The 26,015-nt window shown below is 35.8% G+C and overlaps 1 protein-coding gene across 2 annotated transcripts in view; it reads left to right on the top strand.

Annotated features, from left to right (window-relative positions):
* The window catches only part of RNF180 (ring finger protein 180), a 135,286-nt gene that overhangs the window by 104,761 nt on the left and 4,510 nt on the right, over positions 1 to 26,015 (top strand). For both annotated transcript variants that reach the window (XM_053589945.1, XM_053589936.1), the window contains one exon: positions 8,834 to 8,959. In XM_053589945.1, the coding sequence (XP_053445920.1) occupies positions 8,834 to 8,959 (126 nt within the window). The remainder of the gene's footprint in view (positions 1 to 8,833; positions 8,960 to 26,015) is intronic.

The following is a 26,015-nucleotide window of genomic DNA, read 5'->3' as shown; positions in this document are numbered from 1 at the left end:
CTCTTCTGTTACCAATCACCTTACTGAACCCTGAGAGTTATTAAATAATTAATTATTGCCTCCATTATTTTGTGTGTCCATTCCTACTGTGTACAAGCCAGGGAAGATAGCTTTACCACATTAACCTTTGGCAATAACTACCTTTTTTAAAGGAAGATATTTGTATAGTTGTATTACAATGTATTTATTGTATTCATTTGTAATACAATGAATAAAAAGTTACTTGTAACATAAGTCTATAATATTACAGTGGTTCAATGAATTCCTCCAAGGTATATTCCATAGAGAGTGTTGTCTAGCAAATTAGTGACTTTAAATCTAAATTATAACATTCACTAGTTTCTTGTGTAAATTACTTACCACAGTTGGTTGTTAAGAAACTAAAGTGGTATAGGATATGTACAAAAAAAGGGTAGAGGCATTAATATCTGGGTTTTTTTTTTAATGGAAGTCATTACGTACTGTTGACAGTTGATAGAAAACATCAAATTTGTAACACTCCCTGTTGTTTGCTAATTAGTATCCATATTGTCATTCTTTCTTCCTAACATAACCCTGATTAATCAACTCTCTCAACATAGACCTGGTAGCTGTGTAGCAGATACCATCTCTGCTCCTCAGTAATCTATTCCCTTTGCCAGTGATTGGTTTGAAAATGGGCATGTGATCCAGTTCTGGCCAATGGGATGAGAAGAAACTATATTTAAGATATGAAATGAAGAGGGCAAGAGATATAAACAGATAAGACAGATAAATGGCTAGCAAACATTTGAAAAAATGCTCATCTTCCCGGATCAGAGAAATGCAATCAAAACCACCTTGAACTATCACCTATACCCAGTGAGAACGGCCCACATCATGAAGTCTCAAAGGTGCAGGTGCTGGTGTGGATGTGGAGCAAAGGGAGCACTTTTATACTGCTGGTGGGACTGCAAACTAATACAACTTTTTTGAAAGGAAGTATGAAGAATCCTGAAAGAACTCAAATTTGACCTCCCATTTGATCCTGCAATCCCATTACTAGGCACAAGAAAAAAAAAATCATTTTATCATAACGACATTTGCATTATGTGACTAGACTAGACTGTTCACTGTAGCCCAATTTACAGTCACCAAAATGTGGAAACAACCTAAAGGCCCACCAACCCAGGAATGAATTAACAAGCTGTGGTGTATGTGTATCATGGAATACTATGCAGCCACTAAAAAAGATGCAGACTTTACATCTCTTGTATTAACCTGGATTGAGTTGGAACACATTCTTAGTAAAGCATCACAAGAATGGAGAAGCAAGAATCCAATATACTCAATTCTAGTATGAAGGCAGTAGATGATCTAATACAAGGTGAGGAGTAGGGGAATGAGGGAGTGGGTAGAGGAGATGTGGGAGGAGGTTATGGGGGCTATGGTGTATGGCACACTTCTTGGGGGCAGGACACAATTACAAGAGGGACTTTACCTAATAAATGCAATCAGTATAACTGGATTATTTGTACCCTCAGTGAATCCCAAACAATAAAAAGAAAAAAAGACATGAAATGGAAAAGCCATTCTTTCTGACTTTGGACAGGAATGAGAAAGAGTTTAATGGGATCGTTACTGGCAGCCATCTTGTAAGCAATTGGGAACCAGCCTTACTATGAAGTCTTTATTTTGGATGACTGAACTACATTGTTGAATCACTAGTTCAGCCAAGTTTAAAGTTCAGCCTCCCTTTGGATTTTCTGTTATGTGAAATATTAAATTTACTGATTAAGTCAATTTGAGTTAACTTGCAACCAAGAGCAAAATAAATGATGAGGGTGGTGCCTGTGGCTCAAGGAGTAGGCGCCCCAGCCCCGTATACCGGAGGTGGTGGGTTCAAACCCAGCCCCAGCCAAAAAAAAACAAACAAACAATGAAATAAAGAAAAATAAATGATGAAAGCATATAATAATAACGATAATCATGGGGAAAAACATAAAAATGATACCATTCACAAAAATTTAAAGAGGCAAGAAGGAAGGAAGAATGAAATCCTCTTAGAAGGAAGTAAATAATATTTCAATTTTATAAATCAAGAAATAGTAAAGATAATTTCCAGAATGGTGGTGTGAGATGCTCAATGGACCCTTCCCCCAGCAAGACAACCATTTAACTGATGAAAAATGATTTTTTTTAAATCAAATTCTCTATAAATTAGCCTAAGGACATAGAGCAAATGAAAAATCATTTATTCAAAATTGTCTGTTGTTACTAAAATCTATCTAAACTGTTGTAAGAACAGCAAGAGCCTGTAGGATTTGATACAGGACTGCTTCTAAACCCCCATTGCCAGCTCAACATGATTACAAGTTCTACTTTAGGTGGATGCATCCAGGAAGATGGGGCTCCCTCCATCCATTTCTCTCACCCCCAGTCTAAGGCTACAGTTTCACCCTAGGTGAAGTAGTCTACTGATATCTCATCCTCTAGCTCTGTGATACAGAAGCTCTATTTCAGCCAGTCATAGGTGAGAAGGCTGGAGCTCCCTTCTGCACCTATACCCTCGTGGCAGAGAAGTTCTGCTGTAGTCACAGTAGTCCAAGTATCCTGAGTCTTGCTCTCCCTCATCAGTTTGCTCATAGGGCAGAGGTTCCAAGCCCGGAGAGCCAAGCCAAGTCAAAAATGATCTGGAGCTGCTATCCCTGTATAGTGCCCCACTCAGAGCAGGAGTGAATAAGACTGTCCGGTGCCCAGCGTCAATGCAGTGATGCAGAGTTTCTGCCAAGGGGGAGGCAGACTGTAAGAGCAGAGAGCTCCGCAGCTCTGTCTAAGGGAGCTGACTTTATTTAGAACAGAATGTGGGGAAGTTAAGCCTAAGTCTGTTATTGAAAACAACGGAGATGGTAAGCAATTTAGGGGAGACTGGTAGCTCCATGACTCGAGTAGCAAAAAGGAAAATACAAAATACTTATCATGGAAAAGACCAAGAGCAGCCTTCCTAAGGTGCAGTAAGCCTCAAAGAGTGTCAACAAAGTGCCCATGCAAAAAAGCCTGACTTTAAATGAATCACAGAGCATTGTGGAAAACAATAAAGCAATCACCAAGCAATTGGTAGTGGCCAACAGCTGTGTGTAATACTATGATTATAAAGGCTGACCAAGCTTAAAGGGGAGATCAGGGAAAGAGAGTTAAAGCAGACCTGGCTAAAACTATGTCCAATCTTCCCTTGTGGTCAGTGAGACTGAGCTTGTGCCAGAGCACACTCTGTGGAGCATTATTGAGAAGCTGCACACAGTGGGGGAAATAGGCTTCACTAAACTGTACATCCAAGTCATTGAAGAAATAAACAATAACAGAACAAGCCCTGTGGAGGAGAGTCCAGAAAGAAACTCATACATCTGTGGTCAACGGATTTGTAACACATATTCCAGGAATAAGTCTTTGTGTCATTTGATTGAGATGAATTCTGTTACATCCCAAATTAAATGGTACTGGGGCAACTACATATGCTTATCCAAAAGAGGACCCTTATCTCATACCATACATATGTTAACTTAAAATAGAATACAGATCTAAATGTAAGAGTTAAAAATATGAAATTCTTAGAAGAAAACACAGGTATAAGTCTTTGTGAGCTTGAGTTACGAAGTGGATTTTTAGATACAACACCTAAAGTACAAAACAAAGAAAATATAGACTTCATCAAAGTTGAAAATGTTATTGCTTTAAAGGATGTTATCAAGAAAGTGAAAAGACAGCTACAGAATGAAAAAAAATTATAAATCATGTATATAATAATCTTATCTGCATATGTCAATGCTTACAACTCAATAAAAAGACAAATAACCTAGTTTAAAAATAGAGAAATGATACACAATTCTTCAAATAAGATATAAAAATGGCCAGTAAGTACATGAAAAGATAGTCAATATCACTGTTCACTAATGACAAGCAAGCAAAACCTGTTTTAAGATATCACTTCACACCCAAGGATGTCTGTGATCAAGACCAACAAGTGTTGGTGGGGAGACAGAAGTCAGGACCCTTGTAAATTGCTGGTTGGAATTTAAAATATGCAATCACTTTGGGGAAAAATGAATTAATTTTCAACACTACAGATTCTAAAGTTTTCTTGTGGATTGAGGAGAATACTGTTATGTCCCAAATTAACTAGAATTTTTTTTTTTTTTTTGAGACAGAGTCTCACCATGTCACCCTCGGTAGAGTGCTATAGCATCACAGCTCACAGCAAACTCAAACTCTTGGGTTAAGTGATTCTCTTGCCTCAGCCTCCCAAGTAGCTGGGACTACAGGAACCGCCACAACGCCTGCTGTGTTTTGGTTGCAGTTGTCATTGTTGTTGAGCAGGCCCAGGCCAGCCTCAAACTTGCCAGCCTCCGTGTATGTGGCTGGCACCCTAGCCACTGAGCTACAGGGACCACCTAACTAGAGTTCTTTTATCTGTGGAAATGAGAAGGACCCTGGTGTGGGTAGGACTTGAGAGAAAAGCTTCAGGATAGGAGGAACATTTTCCATTCACTGACTGATACCCTGCCCTGTTTCCTCGAAAATAAGACATCCTCCGAAAATAAGACCTACTTACCGGAAAAATAAGACGTCCCCTGAAAATAAGACCTAGCGCATCTTTGGGAGCACACTTTAAAATAAGACACTGTCTTATTTTCGGGGAAACGGGGGTAACCTCACTCTGTATTTTCATACTAGGAGCTCTCACGCTAGTACCCAAGAGTAGTAGGCCTGTTTAGGGAGGTGCTAAATGCCTCACAATAGAATCTACAGACCAAGGAAGAGAGAAAGCCAACCTGTGAACATTATGTGGAGTGGCATTATCCAAGTAAGGAGGAATCCCTCCACCAAGGAGATCATGGTCTTATTGTGAAGGAAGACAACAGCTTTTCTTGAATGTGTTTTCTGACTGTAGCCTTCATACCAAACATCCATTTCCCCCATTGTGAACAGACTCTGGAGGGCCCTCCTGCAGGCATTCCTACCTACATATAACATAGTATCAACAGTTCAGGGATCCCAGCCCAGAGTCACATGGAAGATGGTAGCTTCTCGGGGGGTTACCAGGGGAGTCACAGGACCAGTGCAGCCTACCCACTTTGAAACCACTCCCTGCTCTCACCCCTCCCCAGTCACAATGCACCAAAACCTTGGCAAGGAAGATTCCCACCCCTGTTCCGTTATTTTCCTGTCTTCAGTATTACTCTCCCCTTTGACCACTTACCCTTCAGTGCCATTACTCTTGGGCCTTTACATAGTACAACTAGGTGCTGATGAGCAGATACGCTTGTGAATTACATTGGAAAAGGAGATGGAAATAGGTAATGCTTTACCTTGTCTATAGAAGTCCCACATAAGTAAGGAAATGACAAGCTATCTATGATTTTATTTTTTTTCACTGTTTTAAATATTTATTACCACAGCACCCCACTTTCAAGTATAAAAATTTGCTGTATTAGGGTTCTACAGAGAAATAATCAGTAAAGCGACACCAGTACAGAATATAAATATTTTACATATTTATATGTATAGAATTATATTGCATTTTAGATAAATATGTGTATAAAGAATAGGCTCACGTGAGTATGGGAACTGGCAGCTCTGAAATCTGTGGGAAATTCTTGGGGATGGGGTAATGCTGCATTCTTGATCCAAAATTTCTTATTCAAGAAAACCTGTTTTGACAAGCTATCTATGATTTTAAAGCATGAAACAGACCTGTGATTTTTCATTGGGAACATTTAGGCTGTCACAATAACTGGAGTATTCTACTAGCATCTAGTCATAGTGTGAGAATGACAGATACCCTATGGGGCCAGTCCCACACAATGGAAATTTATCTTCTGTCCTTCTAATGTCCTGCTAAGCTTTCTCCAGGACATACAGCTCATCTGCAAGAATATCAGACTTCTTTTCTCTTTATCCATCAGGAGTCTATAATTTCTCTTGCTCTGTTGTTCGTATTTCCATTATGGCCATTTCACACTTAGTCTTATTCTGTATCTATAAGTCTGGTTTAAAAAAAAAAGAAAAAGAAAAAGAATTAAGAGACAGAGTCTCACTTTGCTGCCCTCTGTAGAGTACTGTGGTGGCTCACAGCAACCTCCAGCTCTTGGGCTTAGGCGATTCTCTTGCCTCAGCCTCTGGAGTAGCTGGGAGTACAGGCACCCACCACAACACCCAGCTATTTTTTTTTGTTGCAGTTTGGCCAGGGCTGGGTTCAAACCTGCCAGGTGGGGGCCGGTGCCCTACCCACTGAGCCATAGGAGCCGCCCTGGTTTGTTAATTCTTATGCGAATACTGGTTTTGTACTTGACTCTATATTTACCTCTACTCTTTCATTTTTCTGTTCATCTTTTTCAAAATAGTCTGTCTCTGAAAGGTATACTCAATGTTACATTCAGCCCACGATTTTGATGCACAATTTGACAAATTTTTGCAATGTTTGTCAATTCTTGTTACTGGCCCTGACCTCCCTTTATTAGTGTTTTCTCTCCCCTCAGAAAAACATTTAATCCATTTGTACGTGGCCATTTTCTTCATCACATAATCCATATACACTTGCACTAACACGTCTTGATTTTACTTCCACTCTTGCCAAGTTTAATAAATGTATGAATGTATATTCATTGCTATAAGTTACAGCATTGTCATGATGGCACACAAAAGCATGCAACAACAGTAATGAATGCCACTCAGTAAGACACCACCACACATTGATATGAACACAATGTGAGACACTGATACGCCATGGTTAAAAAACCTTACCAAGTTGTTTGTGCAGTGCTGCCAATGTCAGTGCATGGAGGCAAGTTCTCAAACTTAATTGTCTTACTTCATAGGTAAGTATTAGTTAGTATTGGGTGAGATATTCCTGGTTGCCTTCTCCTTTCCTAGCATACAAACCCCCTCTTAGCCCCCAAATCCTATGCAAGGGTCCTCAAACTACGGCCCATGGGCCACATGTGGCGGTGTGATTGTATTTATTCCCATTTTGTTTTTTTACTTCAAAATAAGATATGTGCAGTGTGCATAGGAATTTGTTCATAGTTTTTTTTTAAACTATAGTCCGGCCATCCAACAGTCTGAGGGACAGTGAACTGGCCCCCTGTTTAAAAAGTTTGAGGACCCTTGCATAGGGTGTGCACTTTATCAACATACCTTGCAGCAACCACATGGTGAGTACTGCCAGGTCATGAGAGTTGGATCTAAGACTTACAAACTTAATGTTACCTATTTCTGTGATTCAAACTGATCATGTTCTGTTGAATATAACAGAAGACCCAAACTTTTCTCTAACTTGTGTTGTTCACTTGCCACGTGGGTCACATTTACAAGGAAATTGTAAACTCAGTTTTCCTAAGAGTTAATTATTAATACACTACTCCGTACTCAGGAGATTTTCTTTTTAGTTCCTCATTAGTCAATCTGACCAGGGGATTTTAACTTCTCAGAAAATGACTCTGAATAATAGTCATCAGTACTTAAAGTCCTACAAGAAAACCACTGTTACTATAAATGAATGTGTTATAAATCATTTGATAACTTTATTCATTCTCATCACATGAATAGCGCTGAGGAGCCCTTTTAATCAGGTGATAATATCATGACCATCTTGTAGTAAAGGACTGTAAATAGGCAGTAGGCAAAGTGGACTTTAATAAAAGAGCTAGCTGTGCATTGCTGTAGAAACTAGTGTGAGAATATCCAACCTGAAATGATTTAACTATTAAACATGTAAGGGAGAAAAAATGCACTTGCCATAATACCTCCAACCCCAGCATGCATGATGAGACTACAAAAATACCTTTTCTCTAACTTGTATACTGGTTCATAGGTTGCAATTTGGAAGGGAATTAGAGTTTCAGGTTTAATATATAACATCACTTACCTAGAATAGTCAGTTTTTTACATTGCTCCTTTTGTTGTTTATTATGAACTTGGTGAATCCCTTTCCCTTTGCATTACTAAGAATCAGTCTCAGGCAGCGATTAGGAACATTAAAGAAAATATAATGCAACTTGCTTAAGCTAAAGCTCAAAGCCTAAAGTAGTAAGAAAACTAAGGATACACTGCAGGTGATAACTAGGGGATAAAAAGCAACAGTGGATGGGTGAGGGAAAGCCTAGTTTACTTCTTAGGTTAGTAACCGATTCTGAAGGGCCTAAGAGGAACTTCTTCATTTAAACAGACTCAGTTTTGGTCTTCCACGGCTCATATATACTTTCTACTGTTTAAAGTGAATACATCGTATGTGTTCTTTGATTGGTCTGTGTGCACTTCAAGTGACTATTTCCTTTTAAATTCCTTAGTAAGCTTCTGAAAGTTTGAGTATTTTTACATTTTTTAAACTGTCAGAGCTGTACAAAATCTGTAGCAATGAGCTGATTAAAAGCACAATAGATGGGTTATGAAAATAAAAAGTGATGAGTTATGAAATAAAAAGTATCACTCCTGAGCCCTGATGGACTCTAGCTCTTCTTTTGTTACCCCCATAGCACATTATTCCCCTTTTTTGTCTTCCAGTTTATTTCCATCTTTTAGTCTACAGTGTTTTTGAGGGTCAGCACTGTCTTACGTATATTCCCCACATGGCAGAGGGCCTGACGTAGGGTTCACTCAGTAGATGTCTATACTACATGGGGGCATACCATTGCTGATCAAATGTGAATTGGGGGAAGTTGTATATGCTTGAATTTTTTTAAAAAGTTGAATCTACTTTTGTCTTCACTGACTTAAAGAGATACGAACTTTATTATCAAAATACTCCAGTAATCATTGGTCATGTTCTTGCCATTTTACTCAAATTTATGGTTTAAAATGCTGTTTTCTTTTCCTTTAGAATTGAACAATGCCACAAAAACATTCTTTACTAAAGAATATTTGAAAATAAAACAAAGCTTTCATAAATCCAGCTGTGCAAAATGGCCTCTACCAAGCTGCAGAAAAGCATTCCATCTTTTTGGAGGTAAGGAAACTAATATTTTTAACGTATAGTAACTTAGTCTAAGATCTTTTCTTAAAGGTAATTTCGTATTTCTGTATTGATCAATTTTAACTAGTAATTTTGCTAACTTCCCTTCACAAAAAGCTATAGATACGAAGAAAATGAAGACTATAAAATGAATGCAAATGTGAGAAACCCATGACTAAGTTGACTCTAATTGCCATCGATGTTTAATATGTAGATACAGATAATTAAAATGTATCTCAAAAGTATCAGATTTGACCAAAGCTGTATTTGACAGAAGCACTAGTACTCCCATAAAGATTCTTAATTTATTATCATCAGCTTAGCATGGTGGATCACCTATAATCATAACACTCTGGGGACGGAAGTGAGGGGATTGCTTGAGCTCAGGAGTTCAAGACCAGACTGAGCAAGAGTGAGACCCCATCTCTACTAAAAATAGAAAAATTATCCAGGCATTGTGGTACGTACCTGTAGTACCAGCTACCTAGGAGGCTGAGGCAGGAGGATTGTTTGGGCCTAGAAGTTGAGGGTGCTGTGAACTATGATGATGCCACTATACTCTATTCAGGCAACAAGCAAGACTCAGTCTCAAAAATAACAATAAAAAGGATTCATTATTATAAACTAAATTTACTTAGTAGCATATTTACTCATTTACTCATTGAAGTAACCAAAGAAAAATGAAGGAACATATAATTATAAAGTGAATAGAGTCTCTGAATAGAGTTTCTACCTCTCAGGAATTCCTCTCAAAAACCCATAATCCCAGTATAAACATGGAGAAAACATCAGACAAATCTCAGGTGAGGGACATTCAAAACAAAGACAGCCTTAGGAACTGTCACACCAAGAGTAGCCTAAGGAGACAGGATGACTAAATCTAATATAACATCCTAGATAGGATACTGGAACAGAAAAAAGACCCTAGGTAAAAACTAGAGGAATCCTAATGAATACGGACTTTAATAATAATGTATTACTGTTGGTTCATTAATTATGGCATGTACTGTACTAATATAAGTTGATTATAATAGGGGAAATTTAGTGTGGAGTATACAGGAACTTTGTACTACTTTTGTAACTTCTATGTAAATCCAAAAACTGTTCTAAAATAAGACATTTATTAAAAAATAAAAACAACTGCCAGGCACAGTGGCTCATGCTCTGATCCCAGCAAAAAGGGACAATTCAACTGGAAAATACAAAACCATAAATTTGCATACAACTTAAAACAATTTAAAAATACAATATATAAAGCAAATTTGACAGAGCTCAAAAGCAAAAATAGATAAAAATCCATAATCACAGTTGAAGAGTTCAATACATCTTTCTCAGGAACTGGTAGAAAAAAAGAAATACACATATACAGTAAGGATCTAGAAGATCCTTCCCCAGGGAATAGTAGAGGCTAATCTCAAAGTTTGGGGCTCATGTTATTAATAGCTTGGGTCTTTGTGTTCAAAGTCAGTACTTTGAAGTGGCACTGCCTACTCTTTTTCCATCTACTTCTTGTACTTCCTATACCGAAGCTCAGTGGGTGGCCTGGCACTTCCACTCTCTAAATTCAAGGGGCTTTTTAGCCAGTCCAGTGTTCTCATTCTATTCTGGCTGTTCTAGGTTGAATGATACGTGTATAAACATGCCGTACTTTTCTTAGTTCTGCTCCTTCATCTATGCAGCTGAGTTGCCTGAATAAATGAACTGAGAGTTCAGTCTGTAGACTCAGTTCTACCTCTTACTCTCTGTATAGAGCCGAAGATGTAGACTAGGAAAAGGGTAGGAAGGACCCCCCTGCATTTTCAAGCCAGTTTCCTCATAAGCATTCATTGTGGGGATTACTGATGACTGCCTGTACTAATGAAAGCAATGCTGTGTTTCTCATTTGGTTAGTGAACTACTCTCCAGACTCTAGATAATATAGTTTTTTAAGATATGGCTCATAGCCTTAGCTTGTATCCCTCTAAGAGGCTTCTAGCCCATCATAGAGCATCATCAACCTGAGTTTATCTACATCTTGGATTCTTCAAAATTGGAAAGCAATGAGAGCAGTGAAGTCAGGGATGCTACTTCCCAAGTCCAGGAAGTATCTCTGACATAGTTGTCTGAAGGGCACTCTCTAGAGTTCTGTAGCACATAGCAGCAATGTCCATATATGGCACTCCACATCTTGTCCTCTTTGCTGATAAACGGGGCTTATATTTACTTACAGTTTTGGCTTCTTGATCCTGAGGAAAGCCTCTCCATGGGAAAAGATAACCATTCATAGGGGTATTTCTTGGCCTTTGTGTATAACTTTATCAAAAAGTACTGCAGTAACCCAAACATTTATATAAGAGAAAAATGAGATGATCTTTAAATAAATGTAAAATATGTTAATAAAAGATATTAAAGATATTGAAGATATGCTATCTGTAGTCAAACCAATTTGTTAGTGAAATTTTTTCCACACATTCATTTATAAAATGATTTGAAAACTAGGATTTCTCTTTAAAGATTGGGCTACTTCTAACCAGCAACACTCATAACACCTGTCATGACAGACACAAAAAGAAGCACTATAAACATTTTTTTTTCCTTTATGTAAGTTAAGGATTGGTTAATTATCTAGCATTACTGACCAGAAGTCCACAATCTTTCATTAGCTGTTATGCATATGTATATAATACATACATATATATCATATCTTATATTTTAGAATCCCCTAAATCCTGAAGTTATGGAAGGAAATTTTGTTCTGATTTTTTATATGAAGTATGATTGTATTCGCACAGTTAAAATATTTTTCAAAATGACATAAAATAACCATTTCTAGGAAATTAGTTTGTAATCATTGATTCCTTAAGGAAAGTAAAATAAACTTCTCAGACTCATTTCAATCAATCAAATGAGCAGTTAGCTTGATAATACCAATAAAGACGTAAAGAACTTCCAGGAGAGATAACTGTCAACATTCATAAAATTAATCCAAAATTTCAGGAATTGGGTTTCCCAAAGCAGAGCAACTATAAAATAAGAGTACTATTATGATTATGAAAAAGAACTTTTCATCTAATCCTGGAAAATTCCTCAACTCACTTTGGCAGATGGGAAAGAAAAAGAATTTTTTTTTTACATGAGAAAAAAGAATACCTAAGGCTTTGTGTTGTTTTTTTGAAGCAAAACAGTTCTAGGTACTAGGTTCTATTCCTTTGCACTTATGACCTTGAATGAATCCCAGTGCCAATAACCCAGACCAATTAATTCAGACTCTTGAGAGATGGGTTCCAAACATCAGTATTATTTAAAGGTCCCTGGGTGATTCTAATGTGCTGCCAAAGTATAAAGAATAAGATACACTGCTCTAGAAGCTGATAGGGCTGGGGAATATAAGGCAGAACAGAATTGTGGATCAGAATGCAAAGGAAACTTGAAAGAACCTCTCTTTATCTGAATTATTATAAAGAATGAATTAATTGGAAGGAAAGCAATGCTACAAGTAAAATGAACAATGTTTATCTTACAGTGAAATGAAGTTAACTCTGGCATAGTATAGCGAGAGTTTAATAGTGCATGATAATTTTTTGTTTGTTCTAGATAGCAAATACAAATTTAATTGAAAATACAGTGCAAATTTTAGAAATCTTCAAGTAATCACACAAATTAGCATTTAGCCAATATGTTGAGAACAAGCAATACCTCAGGGAGAATGCCATGTGATTTGGGAGACCAAAGTGTTTCTAGCATTTCAATATTGTGTCCAAGGCATTAAGTTTGTCTGTCTTTCATCTGTAAAAACTTACGTTTTAAAAAAATCAGTAAAAAAGAAGTGGGTTAAAATAGATAGCAAAGTGTCCTGGCAGAGGAAAAATCGTTCCAAAATGAAAAGTAACAAGTATCTGGAAAAGAGAATCAGGGCAGTCCCAGTTATTTTGTGGACAAAAGGAATGATATACTTGAAAGTTTCAGACCTTTTTTACCAGCTGGTGGAGCTATTACCATAATTTACCATACCATAGCTATAGCTGTATCTTTCATTTTTTGCAGCGCATATGGAAGTAAAGGTTTATTGTGTACAACACAATATATTCATAAATTTCAACAACCCTTAGAGTATTCATTAAGATTCATAGGATAATATGAAAATGTTTCAGTATCTGTAGATTTATACTTGATATTGAAAACTTACAAAAAACTGAACACTTTAAAACTTACTCTTTACCCTCACCAGTATTAGGCTTGTGCCACAACTAATCAAAGCAGCTTAAGAATTTATTCACCCCAAAATAAAGTGTTATAGAAAAACTTCATAACTATGATGGGAATGTACTGTTTTTATTGTTACTCTGCATACATATTTTAATTTTACTAAGATTATATTGTAAGAACTCAGGTTTTGTGGAAAAATAATAGACACTAGTATTTTATGAAGAAGACCAACATTTTGGTAATACAACAGAGTGCTACTGCATTATATTTTCACTTCAAATCTATATCCATCTGTATTTCTCATGTGCTTATTTTATAGGTAGATTGGATATAATGTAATGTTACATAGATTTGTATAATATCTAAAATATAAACTATCTGACTAGTTTCTGTCCCATTCAATTTTTCTTTAGTACTGTATTTTATCCTTTTTTCCCTAAAATAGCAAAGAGAGAGAACAATAATACATGTTACAGGGACTGCTTTCTCTTTTATTACTTTTTCCTGGTCTGAGAAAATGAAAGGCCATAGCATAATTTCTCAAAACATTCCAAAGGGAATATAGAGGACTTGAAATTTTGATCACTAAGAAATATGCATTAGATGGTCACGTTATTTTATTGTGCATTCCTTGGGTATGTCTTAAGAATTCACACACAATGAAAGGATAAATTACAGTTTACTTTTAAAAAAGATTATATAAATAACTGGTGGCCATATATAATGAAAAGTTTTTTAGGCTGAATTTGATAATATAATTTCCTGTCAAATGGGTATTGACTTTGTCAGAAACACTAGCAGAGCTTTAAAAAGATAAATAGCTGAGTCATTGGTGCTTTTTTCTTTTAAACCCTAAAAGAAAATAATTTCTCAAGCAGATAAAATGGCTTTTCTTGAATTATCATTAAATTGGTGGAGTCTGCCTTTCTGAACATATCCTGTTAGGATGATATTCATAATATTAATAATAAATAACATAAGATCTCTAAATAGGTCAAAAATCACAAAATAAATTCCTTTTCATTCTCTAAATGACTATATATATTTATAAACCTGATTACCAAGAGACATAACTTAGAACATGAATTATTCAGCAAGTCATTCTAAGTTCTACTTGTACATTTAGAAATTATAGAAACAATAACTTTTATGTTTGATATAATATATTGCTACTTCAGTGATACCTCATCTGAGCTATGATCTGATAAGATAGATTTATTTGATAATAATGTTTAGTTATTATTTTAACCACCCATGGGTCATTTTCTTGTCAAGTCTTTGTTTCAAAAAGATTGCCAAATCAGTGATTCCTACAGTGTTTCCAAAAGCACACCTCTTGGTCAGGTGTGTTTTCTAACCCAACAGCGCTGAGGCTAATCTAACAGCAAGATCATTTAACATACCTAACCAGAAATAGATCCTCCATTCATTGTATAAAAAATAGTCCCCACATATTTCCAAATTTCTTCCATCATCACTTCTTGAGAACTACTGAGGTTACAAATGGATTCAAACATTAATTAGGGTTGCTTGTTTTTTAATGTCACAGAAAGAATTTAAAGTGAGATATATTTAAATATTCAGAGGGAACAGAATACATGATTTAAAAAAAATAGCTGTCTTCTCAAAAAGCAATTTTGTGAATATATTTTATAAAATATCAGGCTACTAAGAGAAAGTATTACAATTATCTTACAGCTTTGGAATATCTAAAATTTATAGCACTGTCATAGATACATAAACGGAAACTGGCTGAAGATTCAGCTCTGTCACTTATATGTGACCCATGGCAAATCAACAACTCTCAAAGCCTAGAGTCTTTTTAAATTTTTAATCTGTAAAATGGGAGGACATATCTATCCTAAATGACTTACTGAAAATTATAATGATTCAATATTCTGTTTCAGAATCTAGATGAGGTTCTTTTACATATTTCCTGATAAGACATTCTTTGATAATATGTTAGAGATTAAATTTAAGAGTTAAGATATATTTTTATTAAGTCATAGCTGTGTACAATAATGCAATCATAAGGTACAATGTGCTGGTTTTATATACAGCTTGAAATATTTTCATCAAACTGGTTAACATAGCCTTCATGGCATTAAATAGTTATTGTGTTCAGACTTTTATTCTACATTTAGTAAATTTCACCTGTACCCTTCTAAGATGAACCGTAGGAGTTAAGATATTTTAAGAGCTACATATACTCTTAAAACTTGACTAACAAAGGGTGGCACCTGTGGCTCAAGGGGAGTAGGGCGCCAGCCCCATATACCAAAGGTGGTAGGTTCTAAACCTGGCCCTGGCCAAAAAAAAAAAAAAAAAACTTGACTAATGAATTTAATTCTTAATTGATCTATTTTCATATTGACAGTAAGAAAAACAAAACATTTTCTATATCTTAGGGAAGAAAAACAATGTTTTATGGGAATTTGTTTGGAAATATAAACATTAAATTTTGCTACATAAAAAAATCATAAATTTTGAATAAAATATGATCACATTAGAATCTAATTATATAGCAACTTAATACCATTGAAGTAAAATACTTATAAAGGGGGGGAAATAAAGTGGGGATGATTAATGGTCACAAAATATAGAGAGTTAGATATAATTAACAATATTTAATAACACAAAAATATGACTATTATCAATAGTAAGTTCAGGTATACTATAAAACAACTAAAAAAGTAGAATTGTAATATTCCTAATAAAAAGAAATTATAAATGCCTGAGGTGATGGACATTCAATTATCCATTTTAATTCATATTACATGCCTATATCAAAACATCACATGTACCCTATAAATATATACAACTATTATATACCCATATTAAAAATAATTTTTTTATTATCATCTCTATTTTATTTATTTATTTTTTATTATTAAATCGTAGCTATGTACATTGGTGCAGTCAAGGGGTACAATGTGCTGGTTTCATATACAATCTGAAATATTTTCATCAAACTGTTTAACATAGCCTTCATGGCATTTTCTTTGTTATTGTATGAAGAGATTTGTATCTGCATTTAGTAAGTTTTGCCTATACCCATTCTAAATGCACCATAGATGTGGCCCCACCAATTACCCTCCCTCCACCCCAACCTTCCCCCTCCCCTCCTCTCCCTTGGCCCCTTCCCCATATTCTTGTGCTATAGTTGGGTTATAGCCTTCATATGAAAGCTATAAATTAGCTTCATAGTAGAACTGAGTACATTGGATAGTTTTTCTTCCATTCTTGAGATATTTTGCTAAGAAGAATAAGTTCCAGCTCCATCCACGTAAACATGAAAGAGGCAAAATCTCCATCTTTCTTTAAGGCTGCATAATATTCCATGGTATACATGTACCACAATTTATTAATCCATTCGTGGGTCGATAGGCTGTTGGGCTTCTTCCATGACTTAGCAATTATGAATTGGGCTGCAATAAACATTCTGGTACAAATATCTTTGTTATGATGTGATTTTTGGTCTTCTGGGTATATACCTAGTAAAGGAATTACAGGATCGAATGGCAGGTCTATTTTTAGGTCTCTGAGTATTCTTGTAAAAATAATTTTTTAAGTAAAACAAAGTTAGGAATTGTATTTATCTCAATTATAGAAAACAACCACTCAGTCAAAAGTAGTATCACTAAATGATTGCAAAATTACTGTTCACCTGGCTTTTTAACAGAAACATTGCCTTGTGGTATATTTACTCTGTATTTACTCTGGAAGTAGAAATAATTGAAAATAGGTTTAGTGCCTGTAAATCAGTGGTTAGGGTGTCATTAACATACACCAGGGCTGGCAGGTTCGAACCCAGCCCAGGGCTGCTAAACATCAATGACAACAACAACAACAACAAAAAATAGCCAGGTGTTGTGGTGGGTATATGTAGTCCCAGCTACTTGGGAGGCTGAGGCAAGAGAATCACTTAAGCCCAAGAGTTTGATATTGCTGTGAGCTATGATGCGATGGCACTCTACCGAGGGCAAAATAGTGAGACTCTGTCTCAAAAAAAAAGAAAAAAGAACAATTACAGGCATTAGCCACTGCACTTGGCCTCTATCTAGGAATTTGAGACCAGCCTGAGTAAGAGCAGACTTAGTCTCAACTAAAAAAAAAAAAAAAAATAGGAAAAATTAGCCAAGCATTGTGGCAGGCACCTGTGGTCCCAGCTACTCTGGAGGCAAGAGGATCTCTTAACCCAAAAATTTGATGTTACTATGAGCTAGAATGCCACAGCACTACCCAAGGTGAGAGTGAGACTATGTCTCAAAAAAAAAAAGAAAGAGAGAGAGAGAGAAAAAACAATAGAATCACCAAAACCAAAAGTTTGTTCTTGAAAAAGATCAATAAAATTGGCAAGGCTTTTCTACTGACAAAAATGAGAGAAGATGCAAATAAACAGGATCACAAATGAAAGTGGAGAAATTACTACTAATTTTACAGAAATATAAAACATTATAAGAGAATACTATGAGCAAATGTATACCAACAAATTCAATAACTTATTTAAAATGAACATATTTATGGGAACACATAAATTAACTCAAGGAGAAGAGACAATCCCAACAGACTTATAATAAAAGGCTGAATTAGTAATAAAAACTTTCCAACAAAAATGGACCAAATAACTTCACTCATGAATTCTACCAAAGAAATAATACCAATCCTTCTCAAATTCTTCCCCCAAAACTCAAGAGAGGTGAATACCTCATAATTCATTTTGTATGGCCAGCATACCCCCTGCATAAGAAAGATAAATATGAAAGCCAGACATAGATATCACAAGAATAAAAATTATATACCAGTATAGATGCAAAATTCCTCCACAAAACACTAGCAAATGCATTCCAGTAACAGGAAAAGAATGGCACATCATGACCAAATGGGATTTATCCTGGGAATTCAGACATGGTTCAACATTAAGAAAATCAATGTAATATATCACTTTAATGAAATAAACGGGGAGAATGATCTTTTCTATTGATACAGAAAAGGCACTTAACAAAATCTAGTACCTTTCATGATAAGGAAAAAAAAAAACACTTAAGAAACTATGAGCAGGGTGGCGGCTGTGGCTCAAAGGAGTAGGGCGCTGGCCTCATATGCTGGAGGTGGCAGGTTCAAGACCAGCCCCGGCCAAAAAAAAAAATAGAAAACCCAGCCGGCGCCAGGGCGAACGCCTGTAATCCCAGTGGCTTCCGGAGGATGAGGCAGCGGATGTCTGAGGTTACTGTAAGCTATTGCAGATGCCACTGGACTCTGCTCAAGGCATAGGGTGGGACTGTGTCTCAACAACAAAATAAATAAATAAATAAATGTAATAATTATTTAAAAAAAAAAACTATGAACAGAGGGGAACTTCCTCAACTTGGTAGCAAACATTTATGAAAACCTCACAGCTAACATCACGTTCAATGGTGAAAAACTGAAAGTTCCCCCTTAAATTAAGAACAAGGCAAGTATCCTTGTTTTCACCTCTGCTGTTCATCATAACATTCTAATTACTAAGTAGAGCAATTAGATAAGAAAGATAAATAAAAGGAATCCAAATTGGAAAAGAAAATGTAAATCTATTTTTTACAGATGGTATAGTTCTATATAGAGATAATTTCAAAGAGTTCAAAACAAAGCTACTAGAGCTAATAAACTTAGCAACATTGCAGGTTATAAGATTAATAGACAAAAATAAATTCTGTACACCAGTAATGAATAATCTGGAAAGGTTATAAATAAAGCAGTTCCATTTGCAACTGTATCTGAAAGAATATGACACCCAGGAACAATTTTAACCATTTGCTGAAAGAAATCAAAGTAGATCCTTATAAATAAAAAGACATCCCATGTTGATGGATTAGAAGATTTAATATTAAGATATCAGTACTACCCCATGCCATCTACAGATTTAATATAATCCCTATCAAAATTTCAACGGGCTTTTTACAGAAATGGAACAGCTGATCCTCAAATTCATACAGAATTTCAAGGGGTCCTCAATAAACAAAAACATCTTGAAAAAGCACAGTGTACATTTCAAAACATAGTACAGATCTACAGTAATCAAAATAGTATGGTACTATCATAAGGCTAGATACACAGAGCAATGGAATACAAAGTCCAGAAATAAACCCATGTATCTATGGCAAATTGCTTTTAGCAAGACTGCTAATTAAGTACATTCAATGTGGAGAGGAATAGTCTCTTCAACAAATAGTGCTAAGAAAACTAGATTTATAACAAAAGAATGTTGTTGGACCCTACTTCAGAATATGTACAAAAATTAACTGGAAATGGATCAGTACCCTAATTATGAGCTATATGTCTTAAAATTCTTAGGATAAAACAAAAATGTGAATCTTCATAACCAATTGACCCTTAGATAAAACACCAAAAGCACAAGCAACAAAAAAATAATTAAACAACATAATTAAAGATTTGTACAAAGGACATTATCAATAAAGTAAAAAGGCAACCCAGTCACCTACAGAATGAAAGAAAATATTGCAAATCATACCAGACTATATAAAGTGTTGGCAAGGAGAAACTGGAATCCTCATACTTTGCTGATAGAAATGTAAAATGGTGCAGCCCACCATGAAAACAGTTTGGATGTTCCTCAAAAAGCTATACATAGAATTACCATATGACTGTCCAGTACCACTGCTGAGTATATACCCAAAAGAACTGAAAAATGGGACTCAGATACTTTCATGCCAGTGTTAATTTCAGCATTATTCACAATAGCCGAAAGGTGAAACAACCAAAGCTTCCATCAATAGTTGAATGGCAAACAAAATGTAGTATATACAGGTAAATAGCTGGATAAAAAAAGAACAAAGGCTATAAAAATGAATGAAGTTCTGATACATGCTGCAATTTGGATAAACCTTGAGAACATTATTAGTATAATAATGAAATAAGTCAAACACAAAAGGACAAATATTATATGATCCCACTTATATGAACTATCTAGAGTAGGCCAATTCATATAGACAGAAAGTAGATTACCAGGGGCTATGGAGAGAACAGAGTTATTGCTTAATAGCCATAATTTCTGTTTAGGATAATGAAAAAAATTGAAATAATAGTAGTGATAGTTATACAACACAAATACAAAGTCCAGAAATAAATATAATTAATGCTACTAACTTAATCATATACTTAAGATGGTTAAAATGCAAACTTTGTTATATATATTTTAGCCAATAAAAAATATTTTTACAAAACACTTGGTACTCACTTTTTACCTGGTTATAGAACCAAAACATTTAAAAATTTTGTAATTTAGCCTAACTTCCTAAACTATATTGAGTAGTTGTTACAGAGTTGCAAATAATCTACAATACATTTTAGTGTTTTCATTATAAAAGGTTAATATTTACAGGAATAATACATTTGACTCTGGGAGCCTAAAGATATAGAAGAAAAGATAAAATTTGAAATCTATTTTGCATTAATTTTGCAAGTATATTGAAAGTAGCTCTATACCTATTTGTGACTTTAAATATATCACTCCACCTCTGCTAAGACCTACTTATATCAATCAACTTTGAAACAACAAAATTCTTATGTAATATGAAGAATATGGAACAGTAAAACACTGTGCTTAACCTTTTGTGTGTCCCATCACATGTGAAAGAGAACACAAATACCAATTTCAAGGCTCTCCACATTAGTTTCTAAGGAATACTTTTTCATAAAAACCACAAAATGTTTTTCAGGTGTATTCATAATACTGTTTAACCCTTGCTGAAAATACATTTAGAAGAGTTGACTTAGGACATTCTCAAAAAATATTAATTATTCATCTTATTCTCTAAAGTCTATCCTTACATGCAGGCATTCCTCCATCCATTCCGCTAACATTGAGTATCCACTATAAGCACAGTGCAAATGGCTGAAATTGTAAAAATGAAAGTGTTAACTGTTCAGAGACAGTTTTTCTATCTCTGAAAAAAAATTAATAATGAAGCTTACTTTATGGTCCTTGATGATGAATGTAAGTTTGAATTATTCTATAGGGAAAAAAACCATAGCTTTGTTTTCTAGGCTATGAGAGAGAAGTAATTATGAAGTAAAATTGTTTCTACAGTATAGTATTTAAGACGAGACAGAAGTATCTATTTGTAATCTTTATAATCTTCTAAACCTGATAGCAGCTTGGAGATTTTCTTCATGGTCTTTCTTGCTCTTTGACTTCACCACAATGAATTTCTCCAAGAGCTTTTTTTCCATGTGGGAAAACACGTCAAATTCAACTTCCATTTTTATCACCTATTTCTTCTATAGTTTTATAAGTTATCTCATTATTTTCTGTCAGAATTTATACTAAAATTGAAATAATTTTCCCTGAACTGCTGAAGGTTCCATGCCACATCATCCAAAACTTTGGGACCCAGGATGACACAATAGCTCTTTCTGGACCTCTGCTGATTGTTGTAGCAGAGGAAAAAGAGACTCCTTCAGAATCTTAAACTGCTAAATGCTTCTACCCAGAAACAACACACATTATTTTCGTTGGCAGTCATTTTCACTTGTCAAGTCTCGCGACCATGCCTATCTTCCAAAGTACAAATAAAACATGCACTCAGAAAGAGACTAGAATATTTGTGAAGAGTCTTAAGTGTACAACAATATAAAAATCTTAGCATAATCATTTGAAAACTTGGATATAATGGGTAATTTTATATAAAACTGACTAAAAATGACTCAAAACACCTTATAAAACAGGAGTAGACCAATAACTAAATAAATCAATTGGTATTTTAAAATCTGCCTCTACACCTGAAAAGAGTATAGGCCCAAGTGGTTTCATAATCTAAATTTATCAAACTGTCAAGGATTCTATTTTTTTTCAAGGATTCTAATTTTATGAAAACTGTTTCAGGGACTAAAAGAGATTGCAAGATTACCTTTGGTAAGAACTGTTAAGGGGCCTGAGATTTTTACCTATATGTAAGCTAGCAAGTTATATTCAGCCATTTTCACAGATGCTCACGGACAATAGCCTCATGGTTCAAAAGCAAAGGGTAGTTTGTTACTCATAGCAATAGCCAGAGTAGCAACACTTGTGATGGATTCCTGAGCCTCATTTTCCATGGTGTATCATAATATATATACATGCATTGAGGTGTGCTATAGAGAACTGTGGGCTTACAAAACTCAAATCTTTTATAACAAGCATTAAATATTCTGTGTTCCAAGACTATAAGCAAACCTGCCCTCTGCCTCAAAGGGGACACTGTCTTCCAACACTGTTTGCTATATAAGTATCTTTCAAAATACAGTCCAGAACACGGGCAGTTGCTGCCTCTGTCTGCAATACGTTCAGATACACAGAGATAACATTTTTCTCCTTATGGAGATAATGAATAAAGTAAAAAGAATTTAACATTTATTGAAATTTTACTGTGGGTCAGGCATGTGCTTTACACATATTAATTTTCTTATTCCTCATAACTACTGAATTAGGTAGTTTAATTATCATTTTACAGTGGAATCTCCAGTTAATCACTGTTGTATTCTGGAAATTTTTAATATCATATTGATCTAATGCTTACCAAATAATAGCAACATATAATATATAATAACAATAACATGTTATCTGTGAGGTGATTTTCTGTTAATCTGACTTTGATTTTAAAATTGTACTAATCCCATACAACTTAGTTTTGGAACTCTAAAATTTATTTTAAATAGCTAATTACTCGCTCACTTGAAAAAATATAAATTAACATTAACCAACCAATAGTCATTATACACCTTACTTATAAAATCATGTTTCCTAAGCCATCATGAGTCAACATCATTTTCTCACATTCAGAGTTGATAAATTTCTAATCCAGCATCTTCTGCCTTCTCTTTCCCTTCTTCTACCAACAAAGGAAGTTAGCATTAATTATATTTTATGGCAGGACAACAAAATTAAATTGGGGCTGTCCTAGAGAAAACAGAATGTATAATCACCCTACTCAAAATGTTTCATTTTTTGTGCCATATCTATTCTCAGCTGTATTTTTTTAGCTGTAGTATTTTTTTAAACTATTATACCATTAATATCCTTACTCCTTTGACCCAAACTAAAACTTCTGAATCTGAAGAATCTAAAGCCTATACAAATCCTCTAGAGAGAAAAAAAAAATCTATTTTTAGTAATAAGAATTTCTCACCTATATTTGTGAGGAAATTTTTTAAAAGGTACATGACTACACTGAGAATATTTGTGTTTATACAATAAATAATATTTGATATGTGGGAAACACTCATCCCACTTAACCTTTCTCCTACCTACACAAATGAAAAGTCCTTTTGCCCTTCAAATACTGACTATAGTTTTAAAAACAGTGGTTAGTCTAGAAAAAACTATTTTTTTTATTAAATCATAGCTGTGTACATTAATGTGATCATGGAGCGCCATACACTAGTTTTATAGACCGTTTGACACATTTTCATCACACTGGTAAAAACTATTGGTTTTGAAATTCCCTATACAGGTACTCTGCAAAGTAATATGCCCACAGATTGGGTGCATGGCAATCCATTGGAATGTGGGAAGATAACACTAACATTTATGTTATGTTTATCTGATGGAAGAAAAATCAACCCTTAATAATATTTATTGAGGCCTGACAGGAACAACTGGAAGTTTGACAACACAGAAGGTCTGACTTCATTAATTTTCTGTGTTCTAATATATTTAAGTTTACATATTTTAAAGTTTACTAATGCCCAGCTAAATGATAATCTAGTTTTAGCTAAATGACCAGTACAAAGTGGACAAGGGACTTAAACAGAACCAGATCGAAAGTAATACTAATAATGCCAACAAAAGCAAATCAAAAACAATGGAGGAGCTGACACATCATCCTAATATAACCTTTTATAAGCTATAAAAATTAATAATTAAAATCAAAGTTATCAGGAGGAGGGGTTTCAAGATGGCTGAATGCAGGCATCTGGTACTTGCTTCCTCCACAAAGAACCACCAACATAGTGAATATGTAACCATACTTCAAACACAGCATCTCTAAAACACTAGATCCTCTCTAAAACACTAGAATTAAATGAAGAAATGATAGATCCTCTCTAAAACACTAGAAATAAATGAAGAAATGATAGAGGAAAGGAGAGAAAAATCAAGGCAACCTGCTCAGCAGGGTCAGCTGGGAACCTGGAAAGACTTCCCAAGGCAGAGAAAAGATAAGTGAAATACTCCTCCTGGTCCACCTTCTCACCACACACTCCTATGATCCTAGCCCTGAGAAGGCTCCTCTATACCCTTGTGGGCCCTGACACTGACAAAGGGAGCTCCTAGAGACCGCGCAAAGGCATTGCTCCAGAGAGTTAGCTCATACTGCATCTCACACACACCCCAAGTCTTAAGCACCCAAAGCAAGGCACTATATGGAGAGCACAGTCCCTACCAGAGTCCTGGGACCTCTCAGCTTCTGCCTCTCCACCCCCAGGAGCTTCACTTACATTCCCCACCTGTGGTGGAATGCTATCTGCAGGGCTGAAACGTAAGCCATTGGCATTGATCTTGCTGCCCCCAGCAGCAAAACCACCATGCATTTTCATGTACCCTGAGGACAAATCCCCTGTCTACAGCAGCCACTGTGGATTTCACACATTCCCCAGCTGCCTGCGAACAGCCACTGAAAGCAACTCTGTCCTTCTCAGTAGCAGGGATGTATAGCACATCCACTGGCACCCCAACCTAAGCATTACAGCAGAAGCCTAAGGATCATCCCACCCCTACCTACCACAACCAGCTCTTGCATGCACCACCCGGGGGCTGATGACGGATCCACCTGATTCAGCTCCAATCCTTAGTTCCTTAAGCATGCTATTCAAGGCCCTGGGGACTGCCAAACTCAGTTCCCTACCATTAACAGTGCAGCATTCCTCTTAGGGGCCAGAAGTCAGGCCCATTCTACCTGCCACTACCACCACAGCTGACACCCATCTTCTCATGCTACCTATGGTCCTGGGAGTTGGCCTGCCCATCATGTTGCAGGTGCCACAAACATCAGCATGGCCTGCTTGGAAGCCAAAATATTTTCCTGCAACTGCCATTGCCCACACCACACATACTTCCCAGGGTCCTGAGAACCCACCCAGATGCCCAGCCACTGCCACCACCAGCATCCAAATTTGCAGGCCCAAGTATCAGCCCATTTAGACCCTCTAACACCAGTGTAAATTTACAGTGCCCTGGGACTCCAGGAAAGCCCACTACTCACTGGTAATCCCTGTCCCCAAGAAAACTTCACCACAACCTCAACTAACCACATCCTAAACCAATAGGGAAATCACAGAACCACTTATGCTGTTTATAATCAAAGAAATCATATGGAGACTACACTACTGTATGCACCAGACAAAAGCCAGTGCTCTACCCAACCAACACCATAGCCATATATCTTCAAGAAAATGTCCTAAATGACCATTAGGTCAAAGAGGAAATTAAGGAAGAAAATTTAAAAAAAAAAGAAAATGAAACAAGAAAAAAGAGAAGATGCCAATAAAAATCAAAAATGAAAAGGAGACATTACCAGATGCCACTGAAATACAGAAGAAGATCATCAGGGACTATTACAAATATCAATACACTGGCAAACTGGAAACATGACAGAAATGGGAAGCTCCTGGACACACACAGCCCACCAAGACTGATTCAAGAAAAGACTGAAATCTGTAACAGACTAATAACAAGTAATGAGATTGAAGCCATAATAAAAATTCTCCCAATGAAGAAAAGTCCAGGACCAGTTGGCTTCACTGCAAAACCAAAATTTCACAAAATAACACCAGTTCTCCTCTGACCACTCCAAAAATTTAGAGAGAGGAGAACTTTCCCTGACTCATC

The sequence above is a fragment of the Nycticebus coucang genome, chromosome 1 (assembly GCF_027406575.1).
Source record: "Nycticebus coucang isolate mNycCou1 chromosome 1, mNycCou1.pri, whole genome shotgun sequence".
Taxonomy (NCBI): Eukaryota; Metazoa; Chordata; class Mammalia; order Primates; family Lorisidae; genus Nycticebus; species Nycticebus coucang.
Note: the sequence above shows the minus strand (reverse complement) of the source record. Positions and strands in the feature narration are given on the sequence as shown.